Raw genomic sequence first — 26,630 nt, 5'->3', positions numbered from 1 at the left:
AGCTTAAAAATAGAGAACAATTTTAATGCTCAGTGAGAGTATTGTGGCTGGCTAACGATTAGCGGCTAATGACGATAAAGCTAGCATCTATTGCTTTCTGTCAATGTTTGTGTTTGTTTTTCTAGTTCAAAGTCTTTAATTTTCTAGACTGATCTAAGTTTGAATTGAATTCTTCTTGACGCAGTTTGTAATTTTTGATAACTTCAGTCTATTTTGTCTTGTTCTTGCAAACCCACAAAAATGCAGGGATTTGTCTTGTGAAAGAGATGGAGGAAAACGCAGAATAATTTATTCTCAACCATATCCACCTTGTAGAAAAAAAGTGAAGCGATAATGCCAATCTTACACATTCTTCAGTTAGAGGTTATAAAGCTGTAGTAATTTATAGGATCGAATCATCTAGTTTGAGATTACATTTCTATAAAATTCAAATTTTGTGAAGATTGTTACCAACAGTGAGCAGAACTGCTTCCCTATAGCAGAGCATCGAGGCCCTAGCTTCTTTCTCATGTCTGCCTCTGAAGGGTCCACAACACTCCTCACTCTTTACAGTTACTAATCTGGCCTGACACCAAGCTGATTTACAATACCCCCCCTCACTTTAAGCATTGACTGACTGGAGGTAATTGATTTAGAACAGTGGGGGCACCAGCTGAAAAGCATGGGGCCCTTAAAAACCCTTCTCTTACAAACCTCAGTGCAGAATTACCACCTCAGAGCCAGCTGTTGTGAATGAATGCAATGCAGCCCGAACTCAAACCCAGAAATCGTTCTTTAAATATCCCCGCTCTCGTTTGTATTTCTCTTTCTGGTTCCTAAAATCCATCCATGAAATATCCATGGACTGAGCTCAGCCGGAACAACTGCCTTCGTTTGGCGAGCTATTGATCTACGGAGCTGTGTGTTTGCCAATCTTTTTGCTCACATGCCTTCACTGTGTTTGTCTTTTACTGGTGGAGGCAAGGCTTTCTGCCTCGGAGGTGGTGGGGGTCGGGGGGAGTCCAAGTCCTCTGCGTGGTGTGAATGGAGGGTGCAGGGTTGTCCGTGCCTTCTGTGCTGTCTGCCTAGTCATTTTTACGGCACCATCTGTCCACAAGCAAACCGTCAAGTGGTGACGTCTCAGCTCATCTCTCTTGCTTGGCAGCTTGAATTTCTTTCTTGATGTTTCCAGGCATCTGTTGTGGAGAATAGATCTAAGTTTATTGGGCTAAATTAATGTTTAACTATAACTCAGAAACAAGCTTATTTATTCATTTTCCGTGGTAAAATTTTAACACAAAGAAATAATAAAACTTCTTTAAATCTTGATGCTGCAGGAAGGCTGTTGATTTAATAGATTTTCAGACTTTATTCCCAGTCCCATTCTCTAAATGTTTCCATCCATCCAACCAGCTGGCCATCTAATGATTTCCTCACAGTAATGATATTGCTGATTCAATCTCTGAAACTTTCAAATTCCGCTTATGCTTTAAAATTGAGTAATAATTGTGTAATTTTGTTCCCATTGTTTTAGGCCTCAACGTGTGAGAGATTTTTAAATGTCGTATGGACAACAGACATAAAAAGCAGTAGAAAAATAATCAGGAGCATACTGACTACATGATGAAATCTGAAATTATGATGAGATCAGATCATATTTTGGGAGAATTAGTGGATTCAGCCAATTTTGGGGGACTAAATAGTCTAAAACATTGGGGAAATGCATTTTAAGTGTTTATTACGTGAACTACGCAATTTTACACCACAAATTCTAAGACTAAAGTGAAGCAACTGATTCAGAGTTAATGCAAGGTCCTTCTCAATGCCATGTAAATCCGTCAGTTGACAAGAGATGCCAGGACTAAAAACCAGATTTTTAGTCCTGGTTTGTTTTGAAAGTTTGAATAGATTTAAATACGTAGAGGGAAATTTCCATGCACCAAAGTTAATTGTGCTTTGAACATGGAAAATTCTCTTTTTGGTGAATATGATTTGTATAAATTTGGCTTGAAAATCAACATTTTTAAATAGTCCACTGGGCACCCAACTATACTTTTCTATGCTCAGTAAACCCTGGTAAAAAAAAAATTAAATAAAGAAAGCTGCTTCCGACACTTTATTGGTTCAGGTATACACAGCATTTCTCCCGTCTGATGGATGTCTGTTTTACATCGGGCCTGCTTTTTGATTTATTTGCAAGCCCCCTTTTTCACAGCACTTTGCACTGCAAGCCATTTTTTACCTCGCTCCGCCATGCAACATCGTCAATAATCACTTCTCGATAAATTCAAATGGAAGTGGCAGTATGGTGTGTCTCTTCGAGTCCTTGTACTACATATTGGTGTAAAACTTATCGCCCCTCATTCTAGAAGGATTTGATGCTGAGAAGATTGCTGGCCTTGTATTAAGGACCCCTCCCCTCCTAACAGACATGTGGAAATTTATGGAGATGCTTAAAATTTGTTAAATGATCATTCAGCCATACTAAATGTCGATTGACACTGTATCATGAACTCAGCACGCAGATGTCTTTCCAGTATTTTCTGTGGGAAGTAGGCAGAGGCCCTTAGAGATTACATCCTATATGTTTTGTGTTCAAGACCATTTGTTTTATTTTTTGTGTGTTTTGCTGAATGACAACAATAAACTTGTGTGAATATTATTGGAATTTTATGCGACAGACCAGGTCAAAGCAAGGCATATTTGTGAAGTGGAAGACAAGGGATACAAAGGTGTCAAACAATTTTTTTCTAGATCAGAAACTGTATGTATGTTAATGACCTCGCAACAGTGGAAACATGGTAGTGGCTCCATTATGCTGTGGGGAGGATTTTCTTAAGGAGACTGTAAAGTTGGTTATAGTTAAAACGCTTTTCTCCAGGATTGCACTGTTTTTCTATTTTCATCCATCTCTTCATCACCAGTCACAAGCACAACATTCACACATCATGATACTGCCACCACCGTGTTGCATGTAATCAACGAAAGTTAATGATTAAACCTCCACTGTTTTACCTGATGGGACTTCCGGTGAAGTTTTTCCTGCCTGCATGAGTATTGGTTGAACTGATGTAGAGCTGAAATGATTAATAGTGTAAGGCGATTATTGATTGATTATCAACAAATTTAGTGACCAGTTGATCATCAACTGATATACAGACCTGGAAAAATGCCATTTGAAAGAACAACAACAAAGAAGATATATACATTTCACATATAAAATGAAAAATGACTTATCTGTAAATATGTTCTACACAGAACTACTCAAGTGACATAGCCTTACCATCACCTGGTTCAAATTCTGCAAATAAAGCATGTTTTGTTATCTAATTATAAGATAAATTTATAATAATTTAAATTAATAATACATTTATAATTTAGTTACTTTATAAAATAATCGACAGATCAGTCCTACACAGTATCAACGTTAAGTCGAGCAGAAAGGGTTGAGCGTTTCACATTTTCATCTTAGTGGTTAAATGAAAAATCGGCCAAATATTTTATCAGATTAATTCATTAATCAACAGAATAATTGGTAGAATAATAGATTACTAAAAAAAATGCTAGCTATCGCCATAAACTGGTCACATATTTTTCACTTCAGATTATGAATTAGGGGCTGGATGACAACTGGTTGTGCAGATTTTTATTTTATTTTATTTATTTATTTATTTATTTTACATTGAGCAATCAGATTTAAGGGGGCAAAATGCACATTTCAGATTTCCGATAAAATTTATTTTTCTTCCACTTAGAAATTATGCACTACTCGGATAAAAACTCAACACCATAAAATGTGGGAAAATAAAGAAAAAAAAAGAGTTTGAGGAGCTTTACTTTTGCATGGTACTATAGACCATTGCATATATTTGACCTGTCTGGTAGTTGATACACTGTGTGACATCAGTGCATTCCTTAAGACCATCCACACAGACCGAAACTTTACTCATGTTTAATTATTACTGGAGTTCTGCATAACCAGTGCCTCCTACTTTCTATTGCTCAACTCAAGGAAATGTGCACATCTGTTAGGTGCCTGCCAGTCTCAGTGTCCCGGTCGGCAGTAAAGTGTTAACAATTAACTTTGTGGAATCAGCTTGTAAACAGAGGAGCAGTAAACCTCAATAGGTCACAGGACATTACCCTTTGTTGGGTGAAATTCAATGCAGGGTCTTGTAGAAAAAAGATTTAAAAAAGACACGCATTGTCAAGTCTTTGGGCACAGCAAGGTTTTCTAATTTGGAGGAGAGAACTCCATTTGGTTATTTTACACTTTCATTTTACAGTGCAGGGCTCGCTGGCTCGCTGTAATACTCCTGGGATCTTGTGGTCGGTGATCACCGCTGAGAAAAAAAAGAAAAAAAAAGAAGGTAGTATAAAGCTGTGAGGGTGAGACTTCTGGGGCATGGAAAACTAATCAAGAGCCAAAAACACTGCTGTTGAAATTCAGCTTGTAACCGTGTTTATGGAGCTGTTGCAGGCTTCGCAAATTCAAACCTCTCTGGTCTGGGTTTATCACCCCCAGAGACGGCCGTGATTAGCTCTCCACGCCGCTGGCCCATATATCTCAGCTGTCCCACCTCCCCGCGCCCGGTATTACCCATTAAATAAGAGACGCAGAAATGGAGGGAACATGAGTGGGAAGGAGGGGGAAACGACAGAGAGCAGAAACGCTACCTGTAGTTAGCGTAATGGTGGTGTTTACTCAGCCGCCGCCTCTCTGTCCCTCTGTCTCCCTCTGCGCAGCTGCGTCCTGCATTGCTTGTCTGTCGACGGCCATTTCTATATGGGTGGCCACTCCCTTGCCACACACATTTACAGGGGGGTAATAAGTTGTTTGCCTCCCTGATGTGGGAGGCAAACAGGATAGGTGTGCTTCAGGTGTGTGCTGAACCTCCCAAGTGAGCTGGCTCAAATGCCCCATTGTCCTCCACAGTTTCCCGGTTTAGATGTTCCAATTGTTGCCTTGTTAATTACCTCTCTAAATCCCTTAGTCCTCCACCTATTGCACACTTTATATACCGTATACTCTGTTTGTCACGCTCTGTATTCTCAAGAAGTCCCCAAACACTTAAGAATCTGAAGCGTCTTCGTTAAGAATTAAGAGCCGATGCCCTGTCAAGTGATTGAAGGTTCAGACAGGTTCAATTCAGCGACCTCGTCTTCTCTGTGTGTTTAGACATGATGTTACCACAACAGAATCATCTCTCTCTAATAGGCCACGCAATCTTGACATATTGACAAATTGGGGACCCTGTGCTGCACGATAAATTGTGTTCAGCCTCTGAATCACCGCCCACATCTTGAATTTGTTGAGTGAGTTGCAAAAAAAAAAACAAAAAAAGTCTGGAAAAGGTTGTTCTGGCGCTGCAACTCTCGCAGCCTACCAAGTTTCAGACTTGAATAAACACGTCACCCCCTAAGCTGCAATTATCTGAAACATGCCCTTGTTTTAGTTGATAATTAGTTTTTTTGGCTGTGCTTTATTTAATATTTCCCTATATAACACTTTCAGTGGAAAAACTTCTGTCTTTAAACCCATTTAATATGATTGCCGACTGCTGCAACATATTAATAGTAATATGAACTGGTATCACATTCTTGTAGTATGATAACTATGGGTGAAAAATACCACAGTATTGATGCATTACATGACCTAATTGCTTTTTTTCCATATTGCTCCAAAATTCTTACTTTTTCTTTAAAACCAAAGTGTTTTCATCAAACTTCCAAGTCTTCTTAAGAAACATAAACCTTACGTGCGTCACAAGAATTTCAAATCCTTTAAAAAAAGCATTTCTTTCTATTTTTCTCCATCTTTTTTCATTTTCACTCGTTGTGACCATTGACTGGTTACTTATCTGTCCGATCAATGTGCCTTGTTCTTCATTACTCAATCTGACTGGGCAGCCATATCTGGGATATCTGCTGGCTGTTACACTCTTCTTTTATTTTAGAGTGATGGGAGCTGCTGAAACTTTTATTGCTTTAATTGCTGCAAAGGTTTTTTTTTGTTGTCTTCAATCGCTTTCAAGATATGGGGCTTAATTGTCGCATAAGTGTACAGACAGTTCCTTTCCACTTTATGATTAGGATTTTTTTTTCTCTTAACAGCTGCTATGAACTGGGAAATCTTCCAAAAAATATTTCCTGTAAAGATAGTTAGGTGCAGGTTGGCTTTGCAGAGAGCCTAAATGCAAAGAGTCTACAAATACCGATCAATGGTACAGTCAGTTGATATGTTATTAAATGGGTCATTTTGTTAGTACTGGTTGTGTAACCTTGTATCAATGTTCGAGTCCTTTGGCCAAAACTCTACAGGAACAGAGAAATTTGTACTTTAACCCAAGGCTACAAAAACCAAGTTCTTTCTGGCCAGGAAATTTCATACTTTGAAAGAGCTGCAGCATACATCTCCTGGAAAGTCCCCTACTGCAGCGTACAATCTTAATATTTTTAGACGCCACACAAAACAAAACAAAAAGTTCTGCCATAAAATGGTGAAAGAACTCCCAAACTAGAACTGCAAGAACAGAATAATGCCATTTTGTGTTACAGCTGATCTGGACTTTCCATTGTAAGAGGTAACTGTTTTTTTTTTAATTTGGCTAACAATCCTTAAAATTAACAGAGTAAAACTTTTCATTAGTCATCACAAGCTTTCTGTAACATTTTTGTTAAAACTGCGAGTTTTTAAAAACAACGTAAGGTAGTTAGAAAAAAGAAATGCTGTCAGAAAGACAAATGCAGATGACTTACAAGTACTGTGACAATAACCACTAGCCGCTAATGATGCTAGTTAGCATCTGCTTCAAAAATTCCCATCAGAGCTAAGCTACAGTTTTTGTTTTTCTTAACAGTTTTTTTTTAGATAAGCCTAGACTGCATTTGATCATGTGTACTTCAGAATATAAGTTTGCTAATTATACAGTGAAAATAGACTCTGTAAAACCTTTATTCTGTTAGCACTTCATTTCTTTCATCTAATAGAATTAGACAGGCGCAGGAAACACAATAAATGGATGATGCAGGCCTAGATTAGAGCATTTTTATCATCATAAATGTACTGTATAGGTTAAAAAATGATACATTTTTTGTTGTTTTAAGCTGTCTAACTTTTGAAAACACAAAATGTGAGTACTTTAGATTTTCTGGCTTTCATGTTATCGTACAATAGCATAAAACACATCTGTCAAACTTGGATTTGAATATTTTACGCCCACTTCAGATTTTTTGAATACAGTTCAACAAAGCAAAGCAAAATGTTTCTCAAATCTCGTCTCGTACTGTTTGGGCTCATGAACCGTCTATTGTATTTAGGCTTATCCAGTGAGCTGGATGATGGTTAATTATTCAACAAGTTCAGCATTATGCCTCCCAGTTTTTATTGGTAAAAACAAATATTAATGCCAGAAGAGACAGGTTATAAATGATTTGTAGACATTACTAAAAAAATAAACACAACTGGCTAATCTTTTACCATGAATGATGCTAAAGTTTGATTCAATTGTCCCCAACAAATTTTAACTTACCTGGATTACATTTAATGAAATGAAATTCCTAGTGATCAAATCTGAGCTGATTACAATGAGGATCCTTCATTAATACAAGTATAGCAAGGAAGCAGCATCAGTGATTTATTTTTTTGTTTTATTTTTGGAATTAGAGACTTAAAATTTGTGATATAAAGACAAGCATAAACTAAACTGGATTAAATTATACAAATTATGATTTGGGATTTGTAAAGCCTTGTCAAAGACGGGGAGGATTCTAACTTTTTCTAATTTAAATCCTCTCTCATTTAATGTTTGTGACGACATCATGTACCATCTTTTTGTGAGCAGGATATGTTGCTGCACCCTGATTTACAGTAATTCAATTTATTTTAAGAGTATTTTGATTATGGGATTACAAATCACAAGCTTATTTTGTGCACTGTGTATAACCCCAGTAGCTGTTTAAACATTTTGCAGTTTCTCAGTTACTGTTGAAAAAATCTGGCTGAGCATTTTATCAATAATTATCCACTTGCTCACTTGTTTCTCATTCACTCATTCTTACCAGACTTTGGAGGGAAATCATTACAGAAGGATTCATTTATTCTCCCAAGGGCATTCATCCACACCTACATCTTCATACTGTTTTGCCGTTGCTTCTCCCACATACTTGCAAACAACAGCAACAATATCTTCTTGTTTGCTGAGCCATTTTGCTTGGATTTTGGATCACACCATGCTCCATTTCCAGGTTGACGCCCTGTCCTTTTCCACGCCGCAACACAAACTCACATAGTTGCAAAGAGTTGTCCCAAAGTATTTCTGTACAGCTGGGAGGTACCGTGCTTTTCTGTAGTAAATAAGTAGCTGAAAGAAAAAATATAAAGAATAAGCCTTCGCTTGAGGAATTTGTCTCATTGAAGATGAAAAGCATCTGCCTCTTTCTGGCATCTGCTGCAGAAGATATCCCCCCACCGCCACGGGTTTGGAGCACGACGAGTAGCCAACTCTATATGCCTCACTCATTTCCTTTCCCCACGACGTGAACAAGAGCGGCACTGGCGTACATTAAAATGAGTGTCATAACAAATTAGTCAGCCACTGAAATTGATGTGAGTTGCGCTCACTTTGCAACGCTAACTTGGGGTATTAACTTAAAATAAAAAACAGGGTCTAAATGTCTAATTCCCTGTGCAAAGTTGGAGGAGTGATCCAGCGTTTTGGCATCCTCAGCAGCATATTTGTGCTTCTTCTTTTTTTCTTTTCCCTGACTTCAACAGCTTAACACTCAAATATTAAACCTCTCTTTCAGTAACAGTGAGAAGGAAAGCCTCCTTTTTATTTTTTTTCCTTGGGGTTTAAAATGACTTCAGCTGCAGTTAGGGGGGCATTTCTTCAAAGTGTACATCCAGGAAGGAGCGTATTAGAGTTCGATACGATCTCAGCTCAAACCTTCACCTACGATAGATGATGTTGACTGTATTGTCTCTGGAAATTTCTCAGACGCAAGGCGTGTTTGGAATCGGATATTGGGCTTGCAGACATCAACGCCTCGAGGCGCATACCTGTGCAACGACAAAGACTTGGCTGTAAACTTTAAATGTCCGGGTCTGTGCCCGTGTCAGGCATCAGCCTGGGCTTATACACTGCATTCCTTCTTATTGTCTCACTAAGTCAAGCATGTATTTTTCTGTCTGCAAATAACTTCAGAAAGTAGGTAAAAATGGTGCAGAAATGAAAAAAACAAAACAAAAAACAGATGAAATGTATTGATATTTTCATGTACTAAAGTACCTGCATGAAAGAATGTTTATCAAAGAAGGTGGCCAGGGTTGTAGATGTGGCTCGTTGTGCACATTTTTCTCTGTTTTCACCAGCATTGAAGGAGCCACATGAGTAATGACCTCCACAGGCTTAAGAAAGCTTCCTTTTCTCTTCACAAGATACTGGAGGCATTATGTTCCTGACACTCTAACTTATTTAGCTGAATTGAATAGAATAAAGCTGACTGGCCACCCAGCAAGCCTCAAGATATTCAGCGTCTTGAACTTTGTCTTTTTTTTTTTTTTCTTTACATAAATTGTTCCTAGAGTTGGGAGTAAGGTTTAAAAATTAAAAACGGAACATATCAAAGAGTTGGTTTTACATTTTAGGTCATCTCCTACAGAAATCGGTTTGACAGGAGGCTTTAAATCCATTTAGAGAGATTTTTATCCTGGCTACGCTGTGATGTTCTTCACATTATTATAGCTGCTCAGAGATGGCTGCAGGCAAGAGTGTGGGCATTAGAAATGTAGTTAACTCAATTCAAAGGGATTACTTTTACTTTGTTTATAATGGCAAGAGACAATTAAACCTGAGACTGTAACAAACTTAACGTTAGCTTATTGAGTTGTTTTTGACAATAAATTTGATTCCTTAAGAGACAAACTATTAGAGGTCATTACAGGTAGGTGGTATAGCAAAATTACCATGTTACAGACACACTTTTTACAGTAAAACCATAATTCTTTCGTAATCTTCCATGTAAAAATGTAATGTTCAAAGGAACAGAGCACTTGGGCCAATAAAATATTTCGTATTCCCTGCATTGCATTTTAAAGTTTTTTAAATGAGATATTAGAGAAAGTGGAATGACCAAAGTTCTTCCTGCTGTGCAGATTATTGTATAAATCAGTGCTAACCCCTTCTCCAACTTTTTGTTTAGAAAAACAAAGATTTTTTCTCGTTACAAAAACATGGACAGTCACAAGTTGAAAAATAAAGGAGCGCCACACATCCTTTTTATTAAGTTTTTTAAAAAATTTAGCAACAGGGGTAACTGATGCTTTCATTTTAATTAAACAAGTCATTTTATGCTATCGATTTTTCCATAGACATTTTGTGTAAATAATAATCTTGAACGTTTATGAACTATTAACCTTTAATTAGCACGTTTAAAGTATCTCAAACTGTTTCATCTGTCTGAAAAGTACAGAATTATGTCATTATTATTAGTATATTGGCAGAAAACTGCGAGTGTTACTATAATCCCTCTCCTACTGTGTTTAATTAGTGATACATCTACTTTTATTTGTTGTTGACTGACTCCTGACAGTACCCTCCCCTCCAGGGTGCTGCTCATTTTCACTCTTCAACATTTTGTGCCTTTGCAGCTTTGGTCTTTTCATTCCTGACCTTTTCGGGTATGAAACGGTTCTGTCCTCTGCCAGAGGTTTCTTAGCAACAGCGAGCCAATTTGCACCCGCCAGGGGGACGTTTCATACCCTCTTTGTGAAGCAATGTTTTTAAGCCATTTTCAATCATCTACTCAGACTGTTGAATGGAAAAGTGGTTATATGACCCCAGCAGGAAGTCGTTTAGGAGTTATTTTGGTTGGATCAAGGATATCTTTATTATTTTATGATTGGTTACCAGAGCCAAAATAAATGGTAATGGTATTATAATAATATAAAATTTCACTATTTGTGCATTAGCCTACTGTAGATTTGTATTTCCATACATTTCTGGACTTAGCTGCAACAAAATGCTCAGTTAAATTGTAAGTTATAAGAATGTAAGATATAATTTACAGGTTTGGGATGGAAGTAGGAAGGAGTGCAAATTGGCAAAAGGACAACTTTACATGAAGCCGTTGTGTTATAGGTTTATTTGTGTAGCCATGTTGTCATTCTGTGAGATCATTGCACTTTCTGTGATTTGAAACCACCTGGATGGCTCAGTTTCAATTTCCTAATGGGAGGCATTAAGTGGGGCTGTGGTCCTCTGGGACTGCTGTTTAGGAGGTCCTTTGGGTTTTTAACTGAAGCCCCTCTGTTGGAGGGAAGGTGGCTGAGTAAATTGATCCTACATCCCCGTCTCCCTTTGAATATCTTTCCTTTTTGTAGAACTGTTCTGCATTGCTGCCTCCCCTCTTCTTCTGATGTACTTACATCCATTTCACCGGTTTTGTCCCCCTCCTGAAGCAGGATTTGTTTTGGGTATTAGATGGCTTGTTGATCGCGAACAAAGATCTTCCAGTGTTGTCGTTGTAGTTGTTTTTTTTTTACATGTATACTTAAATTCTTTCACGTTTGGTTCTGCTCTGCGACTTGCTTTTGATATTTCTGCCTAACTGTGTTATGCTGCTCATTCAAATCTATGCAAATGCAGAGTGAGTTTGAATACTAATGTCCCCGCACCCCTGTTCTGCATTTCTTTGCTCTCTCAGGTGTTAGTCTTTGATCCTGTCAGAGTGGGACGCGTCTAGCAGCGGGGACTGAGGAGGGAGCAGTGCCATCTTGGAGCATGGTGCCTAACGTTCACCTGGCAGGGCCCCTTCGGCCCAGAGGGGCGTTGCTGTTGTTGCTTCTACTCGGCTCCTGGGTGATCTCCTCTCTGGCAGACAGTAAGTAACCTCGTTCACCTGGGACATTCTAAAAGCATGAGGGACTTTCTACTTCAGACTCTTAACAGATTCCAGAAAACAGACACAAATGTTTGCCTAATGCATGCGCTCTCATATAGGTAGAGCATTAGCACCTGAGCTAAAAATAAGCATACAGTGGAGGCAGTCGAGATCCGCCCACCTCTGTGCCTCGTTCTCTGTTTGAGTGACAGTTTTGGCTGGGAAAAGACATTCTGAGAGATCTCTCTCTGCCGCTGGACCTTTTGGGTCTCCGGGGGCCGCTCCCCCACCAAAGACAAGGTCAGGAACAGAATTAATTCAACACATGACCTCACCTAGAGTGCCGTCATTGGGTCACTGTAATTCAATTACGCCCCGACACCCCTCTGTCTCCCTCTGACCAGCTGATCTGTCCTTTCAGACATGCATCAAAGAGGATTAGTTTTTTCCGTCGCCTTTGCCTTTTGTCTCTCAGGGCCTTGTTCTCATGGTGTGTCGTCTTTTCTTTTGTTTCACTGTAAACTTGACCTTGCAGGGATGTTTTTGCAGTCCTGACAGTTTTGTTGTGGTCCTGTGGGTCTGCCTTTGCCTCTGCTTATAATTTAAGTAGACCAAAGTAATGCATTATTTTGGCTGATTCTTCTTCACTTAGATAATAAAATATACCATAGGTGCAAAAAAGGCTTCTTGGGCACAGTGGTGGCACAATGGAAAAGTGTGCGACCCATGTACAGAGGCCTTAGTCCTCGTCACGGGTTTGAGACCTTTCCTGCATGTCTTCCCCCTCTCAGTTTTGTGTCTGTCAAATAAAGCCTACTCGTCAAAATAGTAAAAAAAAAAAAAAATTATTATTTATGCAGATGTATTACCAAAAATAGAGTAATTGCTGAAGAGGATTATTAAATACTCATTAAATTCAAATTTTTTATCATTGCTTGTACTGTAATTAATGCAACAAACTATTGTGGTGAAAATATTTGGTTAATATCTCTCATCTCAAATCGCCCTATGCTGAAAAAAATCTGACAACATGTGCAGTAGTATTACTGTCGGGGTCTGCATTGTTTATTTGTATTGGCTTTTTCAACCCAAGGACTAAAAAGAGATTAAATATTTCAGTAAAAATACAAGGACAGGCAGATCTTAAAAATACAGAAATGATCAGATCGCAATAAAATAGATCCCGGAACTGAGCTTCTCTTCCTGAGTGTAGCCATAGTGTGAAATTAAAATATGTATTAATCCCAATGGAGATGAACAGCAACTGACCTATTGCTGCATCCAGGTAATAAATGATCAACTCAAAAATATTAAAGTAGAATGCTACTTTTAATAAGCAAATTACATCTGTAGAGAAGTTAATTTAATTACCGGTTAAGTGGTGGTCTGTTGTGTTCCTGTGACTTTTCTGTCCCAAAACTAGCAAAAGAAGTTAAATTCAGTGGCATCCACTTTTTTTGAGGAACCTAAAAAACTCCCATCCCATCCAATGACATTGTTGGGATATTATTTAAATATGCTGACTCTTTAAGATGCTCAGAGTAGAGTTAGAATGGGGCCTTGATTATTATTACGCCGTTCTGCTTTTGCGCTGTCTTTAATCTCGGTTTTGCAGATAGGTACAAGCAAAAGTGAATTATAAGCACAAAATGCTGGATTGCAAATATTTTTCCTCTTGTGAGTTGCTGCCTTTATTGCATCCATTTACCGTTTCAACACTCTTCACTGGGGATTTTTAGGATGCTCAGTTTTTGTTTTTTCTTCTTCTTTGCGTTGTGCCTCCAGTGAGAGTTAGACTGCCCTAGTCTCTAATTTCAATGATCATATCATTTACGGATTAAAACTACTGTGTCAGGCATTTTAATTAACTGACAAAGACAGTCTGATGCCACAAGTTGCTACATGATAAATATGTATGTGTATTTATTATGGGTGCACCCAAACACTTCTACGTGAATAAAAGGTGGAGTTAAAAAAACAAAAGGACGTTGAGACAAACAAGATTTGCTAGGAAAAATTGTCCTTGGTGCGGGGTTTATTTATGTGTAGTGTAAGGAGTCACAGAAAGAGGCCCAACGCTGCTATTATCCACCCTGTAAAGCAAAAAACACATAGAATTAAGATAAGACAGCTGGGGGGGTCAAAAATAACACCTACCACTAATCACAGGGTTGTGTTCGTTTGGTGCCTTTAATTTGTATGGAACTTAGTTATGCGAGCTTGATATTTCTGGTTTGGATCTGCTGTATTACAGGGCAGCCTGTAGACAGATATTATGGCCGAGGTGCCTGGCAAGTTTCTCATTACACGGGCTAAGTCTGTTCCCCCCGTGCCCCCCTCGAAAAGCTAAGCAGCCAAGCAAACCACAGGAAGAAAACATGTTAGCTTTTCCTTCGTAGCTGTGTTTATTCTAAGGCAGACACATTTTAAAGGTTCTCATCATATGTTTACTTTCATTCATATTCTAATGCCAGAAAAGATAAATACAGTACCCCAGCCCCCCGCCACCTCGCCCCTCTCCATTTAGAAATCAAAAGTTATGAAAAGTAATATGAGAATACCATAAGTGAAATCGAAAATGAGTTTTTATATGGTGATTTAGTTTACTGAGGAACTAGTCGTCAAACTGTTTTGGCCCAACATGAAGAAATAATTGTTTTGATTTTTAAATCATAAATTAAATGTGATTAACTACATTTTGGGTTGCTGAGATTAGTTTCACTAAACACAACAGGGTCTGATTACTACCAGAGCTGTAAAACAAAGAAATTAAGTCAATAGAACCTAACTGGCAGCACGAAGTAGGATAAGAGATCTTATACCACACAATGCCATTTTATAGCACAATCAAGTAACTATGTTACCAGTTCTAAAAAGGCTATATATATCAAACATGACTTAAAATAAGTTTGACTTTGCAGTTTGACACCTTGAAATTGGGCCTCTGTCTCTTTAAGAAGCTCCTATTCTTTCTGGCACTCTGTCATCACAACAATGCTTCTCATTATGCCGTTTACAACCGTTCCTAGGAGCGTTGCGCTGAGAAATAGTTTGTATGATGAGCTCAGCGAACGTGCAACTCCACCAGGTGTTTGCTAATTGCTGCTGCTGCTAGTCTGGAGGAGCTGAGTGGGGAGATGAGTGAGTGAAAGCAACACTCCAGGTATGTTTTTGATGAGGGAATACATGATATAAAGCTCAAAGAAATCAATTTTAGATAATATTCCTCTAATCCCCTTCAATAAACTAGCACATCATGCCCCAATCTAAAGAATTGCCAGAGAAAAAAAAAATCTGGAGTGGATGAAACCTGCTTTTGTGGTTATCTTTGTATGATGTCAAATATTTTTAAGTGTGAATTAAAGCTAAAACAGCGCGGCAGGTATAAATAAACGCTGCTGTGAGTCCTATCAGTGTTATGGCTTTATGAGATCATTCATCTCATGTCATCACTGAGCAGCCAAACAATACAGTGTGATTACTCTGAGTGCTGGTCATTGATCCCTCAGGAGCTCAGTCTGTCTCTCTATGGCCTCCTCAAACACAACAGGCCACCAGAAGGTCATCCTCAAGGTCAGACATACGCTTCTCTTAAACGCAGCGGTTATCTCTGAGGCGCTGCCGCTCTGACTTGTTTCACTGGCTTTAATCAGCTTTTGATGTGCGGCGTCTCCTGTGGTTCCTCACTGGTTCTGATCTTGGGTGAGCTGTTCTGTGAGGTGCCAGAAGGCCAGCCCAGTCTGACGGTGGATTAGACCGGCTCAATGATTAACTCAAGTTTAATCACTTTTTATGTCAAGGCACTGTGCCATGCAGTAACTCTTTTATTGTCCTGTTTGTGATCCTTGATGCTCCATGGCAAAGTAACTGCACTTTATTGCCACTTTCGACAGTTTTTTTGCTGTTATTGTGCCAGTGACTTGATCATAAAGAAGCGTTCTCACAGGAGGGGGCTTTGGCTAATCATAAAACTACACTCAGCATGAATATCACATGAATTATGGGCTTTTAATGATTATTTGAGCCATTCCATTTAGGGGGTGGAAAGTTAATTAAATGCACAACTTAAAGGATTTTAAAAACAAGATTGGGGTGGATTCAGTTTGAATTCATTATGCATTTTCTCTACTCCCCCAAACCCTACACCTCCACTGATAATTTGAATAAATGTCTCTCTTTGCAAGTTGTGGAAAATAAGATTCTTTGCATGATTTCGGCTGGATATTTGAGTACGGAAATGTATCCAAGTGATTTCCTGCTTTAGACGATTGTCCAAGCGGGTTGAATGTCAGGGCCGTTCCTGAAGCTTGCTTCATTCAAAAAACCTGTTTTGATTTGTGTTTGGGATCATTGTCGTGTTGCAGGAGTCGGCAGCCTTTAAAACTCACTCCTGCAAAATAAAATCTGTCTGGAGCTGCAAAACCTACATGCACCTTTGAGGGAAGGTAGTTTATTGGATTTTATGGTTGCCTTTAGTGTAAAATTTGGTTGTGTATTGGTTAAATGAAAGAACTGATATTTCTATTAATACTTTTTGGGTTTAATTTAAAGAAAAACATTTTCTTTTGAATGAGACAAAATGACACATTGTGACAAAAGATGCTTCCTGCTGGTCTGTTATGGGGTTTTATGCTAAGAAAAGGCAAAATTCAATTTCTACATCCATTTAAATTCAATGCTGCTCAGTTTTATATAATTTTAGTCAGAGATTTAAAGAGCCACAACAGCAGAGACAAACATCGGCAGCCTGCTGAGACTGTTTCCTTTAGGACACCCACCAAAAAATCAGAAGAATTTGTTGGTACTTCTGTTATTTTCTGCACATCTAGGCTGAATCAGTACCAAGAACAGTGATGCAGACCCTTGAGATCATGCTACCACCACCGTGCCTGACAGGAGAAATTTGGTTTGTTTATTACGGCGTCTGAAAATGCCTTTTTATTTTGGAGCGTCCTTTCGGTCAATGAGGATTTTCTCTTTTGTGGAAAGTGACACCGGTTTCTATCAGTTTCCACATCACGGATGGTTGCATCTTGTTTTAATAGGTTTTTTCCCAAAATACTAGAATCTTTTTTGGGTATACGACTTTGACACAGCTGGGCATTCCAAAAGGAGAATGATCCAAGCACACATCAAAACTGGTTTTTGAATGGTTGCATTAAACTTCCAGATTGGCCTTCTCAAAGCCCTGACTTCAGTACAATTTGAAAATCTGTGGACTGTAATTAAAAGCCAGGAACACAACCAAGTTAAATGAACTCTACCAGTTTTGGCTTAGAGGACTGGTCGAATATGCATGTTGCTGATTACAAAAAGCTTGCAGTCAAAAACCCAATCGTTGCCCATCATTTAAAAAGCCCAAAATGAATCGAACTTCCATGTCAAATTGGGTTTAACATATTTTATTAGGAGTCCAAGCATGTTTGGAATGATTTTTAAACACTCTCTAACCCGTTTTGTCACCACTTCTACCTACAACTTAACCTTTGGAAATTGAATTGGCAGTTTCTGATGCTCAGACAAAGGAATGATGCAATGCCAAAGTGGTTTAGGAGATGGGTGGCCAGATGGGGTCTTGGGTGGGGGCCCTACAAATTGGATTGTATTTTTAAGTGCCCATATGGCCACCCAGTTCAAACACTGACAGGGACAACAATTGATTCTCTTTTAATTAAAAGTAACCATATCCACCTTAGAGAGGCAGTCTGAGAGTAATGCAGTTAGCACACAGCTGTGGTCCACAATATATACAAACAGCTGCACCCACAATGCAACCTGGGTACAAAGGAGCTGGGAAAAACAAAGCGATATTAAAGCTAAGAACAGCGAAGATGAAGTGGGAATATGGAGCAGATTTGAAGGGAAGTTGTTTTCATGTGCCGATGCAGCAGTGTCAGAATTCAGGGAGAAACGTGTCATCGAAGGTTAATGACGTGAGATTAATAGTTTAATTAGAGAGCTCAGTCGCAGGGCTGGAGGCAGTCACCCAAACTCTCTGCTGTGGCCCAGCGTTGGCGCCGGCACAGGATGACAGGAAATGTCAGTCTTTGACAGACAGGGAGACATTTCAATTATAATTATATTGACAGTAGTAGCTTCACTTCCTTTCTGCCAGTCGTTTTCCTTCCTGTTTATCACACTGATCTTTGGTGTGCATTCATGGTTGAATGGCTATCGAAAGTGTCACAATCAGGAGGAAGGCGAGTGAGCTGGAATCTCCTTGTTGTCTTTTTTTTTCTCTCTTATTACATAATTTAATTTCCTCTCTCTACTTGGCTGCTGGAAAGCTGAATCTCTTAAGACTCCTGGGGCTTGTGGGTGAGATGATGAGAACAAAGGTAGGGGCTCTTTATGGTCTCGGAGGGAAGGCCAATCAAAGTCTGACAAATTAATGAGGTTAGTGGGGTTGTGGGAATGAATTGGTAGCTAACCCCCAAAATGGGGTTTTGTGAAAAAGCCTGTGGCCATCTCATCATCTGAGCCCCCCTGCCCTTATCCCTCCAAGGATTACTTAACACACTTAACGTTTTTCCCACTTGGTCTGCTAATGTCAAGGTCCGAGCCAAGGCGTCCTACAAGGTGCCTGAATTTCCCTCTCAGGAATTACAGCAGCGCTAAATGCTGGCTTTAGTTAATACTGGGTTCTTATACAGTTTCCCTTTTAAAATGCCTTATTTTTCTAGAGATTTTTTTTAGACATTTCCTTTGAAGATAGTTCTACAGTGGACATGCTTTAGGTGTGAACTTGCATGGATGGAAGGATGGATGTATGTATTGATGTGCAAAAGTGTAGATGGATGGATTTAAGGAGACAACCTTTAGAATCAGGCAAAGGGAAATGGGCTTTGGAAATTTTCACACACTTTTTCTTTTCCATATATTTAAATTGCCTGCTTTTGCAGTCTGTGTCGAAACCCTGAAGATATCTATACACCATTATATATTCAAGCTGCATACACAATGCTCCATTTTCCTCTTTCTGTTTTGTTTTGCATGCATGTGTCCCCAGGTTGACACCCACACAAGCCTTCAAACATTCAGACGTCCTTCGTCATGTCAAATTGGAGAAAGAAAAAAAATGTTTTTATGACATTCATTGTAAATGAGCAAATTTCACCGAGTGAACTCTGTGAACATGGGAGGTGATGTTGCCCCCGGGTTGTGTAAATGAGCTGTGTGGTCCATGCAACACATTAGCAAGCTCATCTTATAGGTCAGGGCTGCATGCATTTAGAGGCTGTTAATGGAAGACAGGGAGTGATGTTTCCCTTCTTGTGCATTGTTCTGCAGACAATACATCAGCCGTTATAAAAGCTGCAAAAGCCTTTGTACTTGTACTGATTTATTGCCTAATGCTGTTGCAGAGGTGTAAAAATATAAAAGCAGAAATAGTTTTAACTTAAGCAGATGGATGCGGAGTTTCTGCTTTTATCCTGTGTCTTTTTCCCACAAGGTAGCAAGTGGGTTGAAAGAAGTCAGAGATTGTGAGTCATCTTAGACTAGATCTTCTAGGTTGGGGCGTCGGTTTAAATACCACAGGTAATGTAACACCTCAGACTCCTGGTCGAGTAATACCTGCAACATCTACTGTCTCGCCATCTTTAGGTACATAGCAAAGCTTTTATCGTTCCATATTATAAAACAATCATTTCAAATGCTCACTCTGAGTGTTTTTTTCCTTTTTTATTTCAAATGTCATTGAGCATGTTTCACTGACAATGAAAAGCAAGAGAGCAGACTTGAGAGATGCCTCCCTGCCTCATAATCAGCTTGAGAAGATGAAAGCCATTACAGTAATGTTGTTCACACTGGAAAGAGATGAGTGAAGGGTAATTGCACTCAGACTTCTCCTTCTTCTCCACTGTCTTGAATAATTCAGGTCGAACTGGAAGGCCTGATAGAAAACCTGTCTTCATCTGTCCACAGGGGTTTTGAAAGTTTGATGTTTTTCTTTTCTCTTCTCTAGGTTTAAACATTTTAAGTACAGTAACTCCGTAAGGATAAAGCACATTACTCTTGTGATTTCACTATAGCTCTGGTAGCACTTACGAAGATCCATCTTTCTTTGGCCACTGAACTATCTTTGTATAAAAGAAGAAAAAAAACTCTGGTTTTTGTCTTATCAGAAGTGAATGTAATGTGAGCTGAATATTGAAACTGAGACATCCAGCAAGCCCCTGGAAAGGCATTTGTTCTTCAGGTACTTTGGAATATGAAATCCCAATACGATAAATGCGATAATCACAGTTGGCTCTCATTTGCTTCATGTCACATTGTGTGAAAATATTGCAGGAAGGGACGATGTAGATCTGGGTTGTCTGATATATCGGCATCAACATTGGTATTACTAATAGTTGTTCAGGAGGTTATTAGCAATGTGGAATTTTAGTCCAAGAGCAGAAATAAGGAAAACTGTAGATCTTAGCTTCTGCAGTAGAGCAGAAATGGTTTTAACTGTGCCTATTGGTGCATGTTAAGGTACATTTGGTGTTTGTCAACCGTACATTGAGCAAACAGACCCACAATGACTTATATCCCCATGAAATTTGTTAAAAGGTCTTTGCACATGTGCCATTTCCAATCCCAAATAACCCGGTGTTCCTTCAGATTCAGCCATAAAACCGAAGCGCAGATAGGAAAACATGATGTTTATTGGTTTAAACAAACAGCCCGAAGTGCAGTTGACTCTGTCAGGGTAAATAACTTGCAGGGAAGACAGCTTTATATGGAATTAATTGCAAACAAGTTGCCTGCTAATGGTCTGAAAAGGGCCTTAATGGAAGTGTTCCATTAAAACAACCAGTGCTGATGCCATCAGACAAATTCCCACTAAGTGTTGTCCCATGAAAATGATAACTTGCTAATCCATTATTAATAAGAATTAATGGTTTTCTCTCTGCTGTGTGTGTATCGATCCCTGATACTCTACCCTGCAGAGTAGCTCTCTCATTGGGCACCCTGGCAGGCTAGGGAATACACTAATTGTTAGCCACATAAGAGCCATTTACACAGCTCTCCCTGCTGCTGCTGCATTTATTACAAGCTTGCTGTGAGGCTTTCAGCAAGAAGAGGAGAAAAAACAACTTTTTACTATCATGAACAATTGCACATAAAATCTTATTTTTTTTGCTATCTGTTTTGCAATTTCCCATCTGCTTTTTTATTCTGTACTTAAAGCCTTTCATTTTGTTTTTTTTTCTTTGGTGAACTTTTACCTCCCCTGATCAGCCACCCATACAACTAGAGATCGATCCAGTGAAATATAAGAGAGCCGTAGCACCCCCACCAACACCTTTCAAGCTTTTAAATGCCCCAGACCCCACAAATACAGCTGCAGGCATGAAGCTGGCATGAAGCTAACTGACAGAAGCATTTTAATCCCTGAAACCCAAAGCAGTCAGCAGCCTTTAGATTTCCTCAGTCCATCCTAAAACCAGGATCTCTGTGTAGACCCGTCAATATCCTGCAACCTGTCTCAGGTTTAAGTTTTACATCTTCATGGCACCAATATGAATCTTTCACTGCTAAACTCTGCAGCATACCAGCTAAACATCATGAATTAGTTTTAATGACGACGATTAGAAAGTGCCAGCACTTTGTGTTCAGCTTTTGGCCTCAAAGCACTAAAAGGCTTTATATTCATTTCCCTAATGACTATGATTTGTTCAGACTGTTTTCCCATTAAATGTGGTGTTTTGTTTTGTTTTTCAATTTATAAATTCATGTATTCACTTTATTAGTTATATAGCTAAAATTTCTTTATTTGCTCCTGGAAAGGTAAAATATTTTTTTCCAGCCCCAGTCACATATCCATTTCAGTACAGCAGTACTGTTTTGAAGAGATACCGCTTTCTAAGACATTAGTTTAGTGTCTGTGGCCATTTGATGGTTACCATGGAAACGTATACAATAATTTAAAAAAAACCCTTTGTAAAATACTGTTTGATGTCTTTCAAAGTGCCAAAGAAGCGACCAGTGTTCTTCCACTCTATAGATACAGAGCGATGCAATTCTCCCCCTCCCCCGCTTGTTTCTGCACACTGTCACACTGTCAGCTAGCTGGAAGAAGCCTACAACACACATAAACAAAATGGAGAATAGACCAACTTATTAATTAACTTATATTTTGTTGCAGAAATTCCCCAAAAAGTTTCTCCAATCTAATTTTTGCGGAAGTTGGAACAATTGTAGCTTTCTTGTATCATAAAAGTTACATCTAAAGTGCAACTAAACCAGCCACAGGCAATTTTTTAAAAACATTCCACCAAAGGGGGCAAAGTTAAAAGACACAGAGGGGTGTGGCCAAGTGTCAAGATGAATAGACATCAATCAAGCTGTGCCGGTTTAACCAATAGGAAAATTCAACTACAGCGGCAACCGTTCAACCCAAAGAGGGCAGCACTGGGACTGTTTTTGGCATAAATATTTCAGAATTTAAAGTAATTTACAAAATATTTTGCAATTGGCTTAGAAATAATAGATAGTATCCATAACAACCAATTTATACAGCGTAAAAATAAAAAAAGATGATTTGGGGTTTAGTTGGGCTTTAATAGCATGAAACTGCTGTGTTGGCAAGGTGTGGGAGTCTCCTCACTTAAAAAACCTAAACAGTGTAAATGTGCAAACTTGTTGCCAAACTATTCTGGAGAATTAATCCAGAAACTTCTGTGCATTGTAGTTTTGAATGCGATGTATCAAAGCACTGAAGGAGTGCATCTCAGAGCTTGCAGTCATGGCTGAGAGAAGGATTTGCATAGGTAGGCTCGTGTGTTTTCCACCTTGTCCTTTTTATTGTTTTCATGTGACAACTGCCTGACAGGCAGAAAAATGGGACACAGGCAAGGAAGAAAAGGTTGAGTCTGGATTCTGTTTCCTTTAGAAAAGAACTGACAAACCCACCAGTCTTATATTCTCACTCGCCTGCAGTGGCGACAGCGATGGAGGAACACAAACTCTCTGAGTCGAGAAGTAAACGCTTGTGGCTGTTTGTTGAAGAGTGCTTGGACCACTATTAACCCCAGCTGTAAGTCAGGGATGTAGGGTCACCAGAGGGCTTCTCCAGAGTTTTGTGACTGAATCTGAGATCTGGATTAACGATGAACAGCTCCAAATTTGAAGCAGATTGGCCTTTGAGTTATAGGTCAACCATGGAAGCATGTTTGAGAGGATTAATGCAAGAAAAACACGGCTGTGAGGCCAGTTTACTCTGATCCTCCGTTTTACTGACACTTGACTTAAATGTTTGTAGCAACATATATTTTTGACATTTTTTATTTTAAGTAAGGGCATCAAGGTTTTTTTTTTTAGTTTTTTTTAAGCTGTTTGATCCTCCCTTGAAATCACAAACTGGAAAGATGGCAATTTAAGTGAAACCGCTACGGACAGATGTCGGCAGCGGCTCTTGGAAGTCAGATTGGTGATAATCGCTTCTTTGGGATTCCAGCTCAGCAGCCATGTGCGCAGCGATGCATGCTCAGACATACGTCCTTAATGCTTATCGAGTTGTAATCTTAAACATAGCTCACCCGCTGCTACCTGCATGTTTGTCAGTAAGTCACTCTGCAGCAATAGAAAAGGATTTACTGCTGGGCTATGATACCATAAACGTTAATCCTAAGAGATACAGAGGGCATAAAAAATAAAATTTAACAGGATGATTGACTGGTAGATTGATGGATGGATTAAAGGATGGATAAATGGATGGATGAGTGGATCAGATGAATGATGGACGGATGGGTGGATCAACTGATGACAGACTAGAGTAAAATAAATGTGTTCCTTAAGTTTGTTATATAAAATTCTTTCAGGGATAATTAATTGTTTGGTCAATTCACCATCAACATATATAAACACATAAAGAGTCAGTTTAATTTGACGACATTTGCATAGTTCAAGAACACAGGTACATTTCCTTCAGCTGAACAGGAAATACTTGAAACTTGCAGATTTCCTGGCTGGTGTTTCACCTAATGATGCCCCCCATGTCTGACCAGCTGTATTTAGAGGTGCATCAAACCATCCAGAGTGACCTGAAGATGTTACGCATTCTCTCGCACTTCAGTCCCTGCAGACCTGGAGTATCTATTTCCTTTACATCATCGGCGTGTCATCCCTCGAGGTGGGAAAGTGATCCCAAGCAACGACAGCTTGCAACATTTCTTCTTCTTCTTGTTCAACAATGCAAAGATAGAGACCGGTGACCTTATAGGTGGACCTGGAGAAGCCGATCACTGCAGGCTCTCTCCAGGCCCGAATGCGGTGCAGAGTTATGCTAACTGGATATTGACCCGCCTCTTTCCCATATTTTTCCCACAATCTCACTGAGGGAACGCCAGCAGCTCCTATTTATTCACGGCGTAATGATTTACCTCCATTGTGCATGCCTCCGTCTGCGGTTCAGGTGATCCCCCTGCCCCCACCTGCCTCTTTAACGACTCCACAGATGAAACATGAGCTGACGGAGGCCTTAATGAGGACAATGGCTCACGTTCTCGAAGCCGGGATTATGCATGTCTGCACGGGGAGGCTGTATCACAGAGCTCAAGGTGTGCTCATTGTAGCGTCATGTCAGTTTTGACAGCCTGTCAATGAAATGCAGTCCTCATTGTTTTGGACACAATGATTCTGGGTGTGGTGCCCAGTAAAAACCCCTGAAGGCAGTGGGAGGAAAATAGTTGGAGGAGCTCACCATGGCAGGGCACAGTGTTGTTGTAAACACATATAATCTGTGAAGTCTGAAGGATGAACAGAGTCTGAACACAGTAGTTTGCAGTGTTTGGATTGTGGGGGATGGCAGCTGGTTTAGGTGTATCATCCTAAAAGAGGAAAGAAAAACACATAAATGTTAGAAATTCAACATGATGCAGTGACAGGCAGACACAAAAGGCAGGACTTTTTTTTTTTTCCCCATGACTGAGCTGCAGGTGTTCACAGCAACAATGCCCGTGTGAGTTGTCTCATGCCTGCTATTGTGAGGGGAAAGTGATATCTGAGGTTTTGCCACGTTTTAAAATGCAGGTGGGAGAAAAAAAAACACTACTCTCACCTTTCCCCCCTTCTGTTCTGCTTTCCTTCCCAGGCAAGCCGAGTTTTATCAAAACCCCTGAGGACCAGACTGGCATCTCGGGCGGGGTTGCATCGTTTGTGTGCCAGTCCACAGGAGAGCCGAGGCCGAGGATCTCCTGGATGAAGAAGGGCAAGAAAGTCAGCTCCCAGCGCTTTGAGGTGGGTAATAGAGGAATGCAAATACAAAAACAGCTGCAAGCTGTGACCTGTTATGCTTCCTTGTACAAGTTTGGATTGATCTATGAAAGGTTTTCATTACAGTTTTTGCACAAAATCATTATTAGATAATGAGATTTTAGTCTGGTCAATTTTTAACCTTAAACCTGGAGAGGATTTTCACCTTCCATCAGAAAAACGGCATAGTTACTGATGTGTTTGATAGGCCTAGTCAAAGTCAAGACCCAAATAATTAAACATTTATGTCTGGGGATTCTCTGTATCCAGTCTCACTGAGCTTGATCAGTTTTGCAAAGAAGAATGAGGAAATATTTCCATCTTTAGATGTGCAAAGCTTACAGAGACGAGCCCTAGCAGAATTACAGCAGAAACTGATTCTGAAAACTAGGACTTAATGTGAAAGCAGTGGGAATACTTTTGCAAGGCAGGTGTACCCCACCCAATTTTGGGGAGTCAAACCAACTCTCTTTTTCTCCAAGTGAAACCCTAAAAACTTCACTTCCCTTTAATCTGGCTCCTTCTTGATTTTTTTTTTTCTCAGTCGCCCTTCATCCTCTCCTGCCTTTTTGCTCCTCCATCCTCCTCCTTCTCTTCCTGACCTTCACCCAATCTGGTCATGCACTCCCTTGAAGTATTCCCCTCCTTCTTTTAAGCACCTATGAACACAAGGGGAACATCCTAGGTGGGAGTTCTCACTGTTTTCGGATCGCACCTGCTGAAAACTTTCAAACGTTAGCAGGAGGGGCAGCGTGTGAGAGCACATGAAAGAGTTTGTGGAAAGATCAAACAGCAATCTCTCCCAAACTGGTTATATATGCAATAAATGTTTGCAAAATAAGGCCAACATTTCTCTCCTTGTGCTTTTTCCACCCGCAGGTGATTGAATTCGATGACGGCGCGAGCTCCGTGCTGCGGATCCAGCCGCTGCGCACCCACAGAGACGAAGCCATTTACGAGTGCACCGCCAGTAACACTGTTGGCGAGATCAACGCCAATGCCAAGCTCACAGTGCTGGAAGGTAAGACGAGGCTTTTTCCTCTCTTGGTTTTTCGCTTCCTCTCTCTTTTTTGCATTAAACTCTTCCCTCCCTTCATCCCCTCATCCGCAACTCAGCATAGTTGTGGAAGATTTTATTCTACCATACATCCAAAAGCAAATAGCAGTGTTTTTCTCAATAATTCAAACATAAGCATTTGCTAAAGCTGTGGATTTCTGGTATTGGCAGTGCAATGGAGGGGCAGATAGGTCTTAATCTAAAGTCCAGAAGGTGAAAGGAACTGCAAGGGAAGCACAAATAAAACTTGTTCTTCAGCAAATTCGGTATATAACCTAGGAGGTAGTTAGTTGTATTTTAAAGAATTGCTTTTTCTAAATAGCTTTAAGGGAATATAAGCAACTGAATTATTGAGATTTTTCACTTTGTTTATCTTTTTAGATCACTAATTTCCTCTATAATATCTGCATTTTAATACTTTTTCTCTAATCTGTACATTATTAAAGTGATTTGATTAGGAATCGAGTAG

At 39.5% G+C, this 26,630-nt stretch overlaps 1 protein-coding gene across 17 annotated transcripts in view; it reads left to right on the top strand.

Moving 5' to 3' along the window:
• Positions 1 to 26,630, top strand: part of LOC103479767 (protein tyrosine phosphatase receptor type F) — a 238,265-nt gene that overhangs the window by 76,175 nt on the left and 135,460 nt on the right. For all 17 annotated transcript variants that reach the window (XM_081597905.1, XM_081597904.1, XM_008434405.3 and 14 more), the window contains 3 exons: positions 11,686 to 11,862; positions 24,944 to 25,089; positions 25,984 to 26,125. In XM_081597905.1, the coding sequence (XP_081454031.1) occupies positions 11,763 to 11,862; positions 24,944 to 25,089; positions 25,984 to 26,125 (388 nt within the window). In that variant the 5' untranslated portion in view covers positions 11,686 to 11,762. The remainder of the gene's footprint in view (positions 1 to 11,685; positions 11,863 to 24,943; positions 25,090 to 25,983; positions 26,126 to 26,630) is intronic.

This window comes from Poecilia reticulata, chromosome 17, assembly GCF_904066995.2.
Source record: "Poecilia reticulata chromosome 17, P_reticulata-male-v2, whole genome shotgun sequence".
In the NCBI taxonomy this organism is placed as follows: domain Eukaryota; kingdom Metazoa; phylum Chordata; class Actinopteri; order Cyprinodontiformes; family Poeciliidae; genus Poecilia; species Poecilia reticulata.
This window is presented reverse-complemented; position numbering and strand designations above follow the sequence as displayed.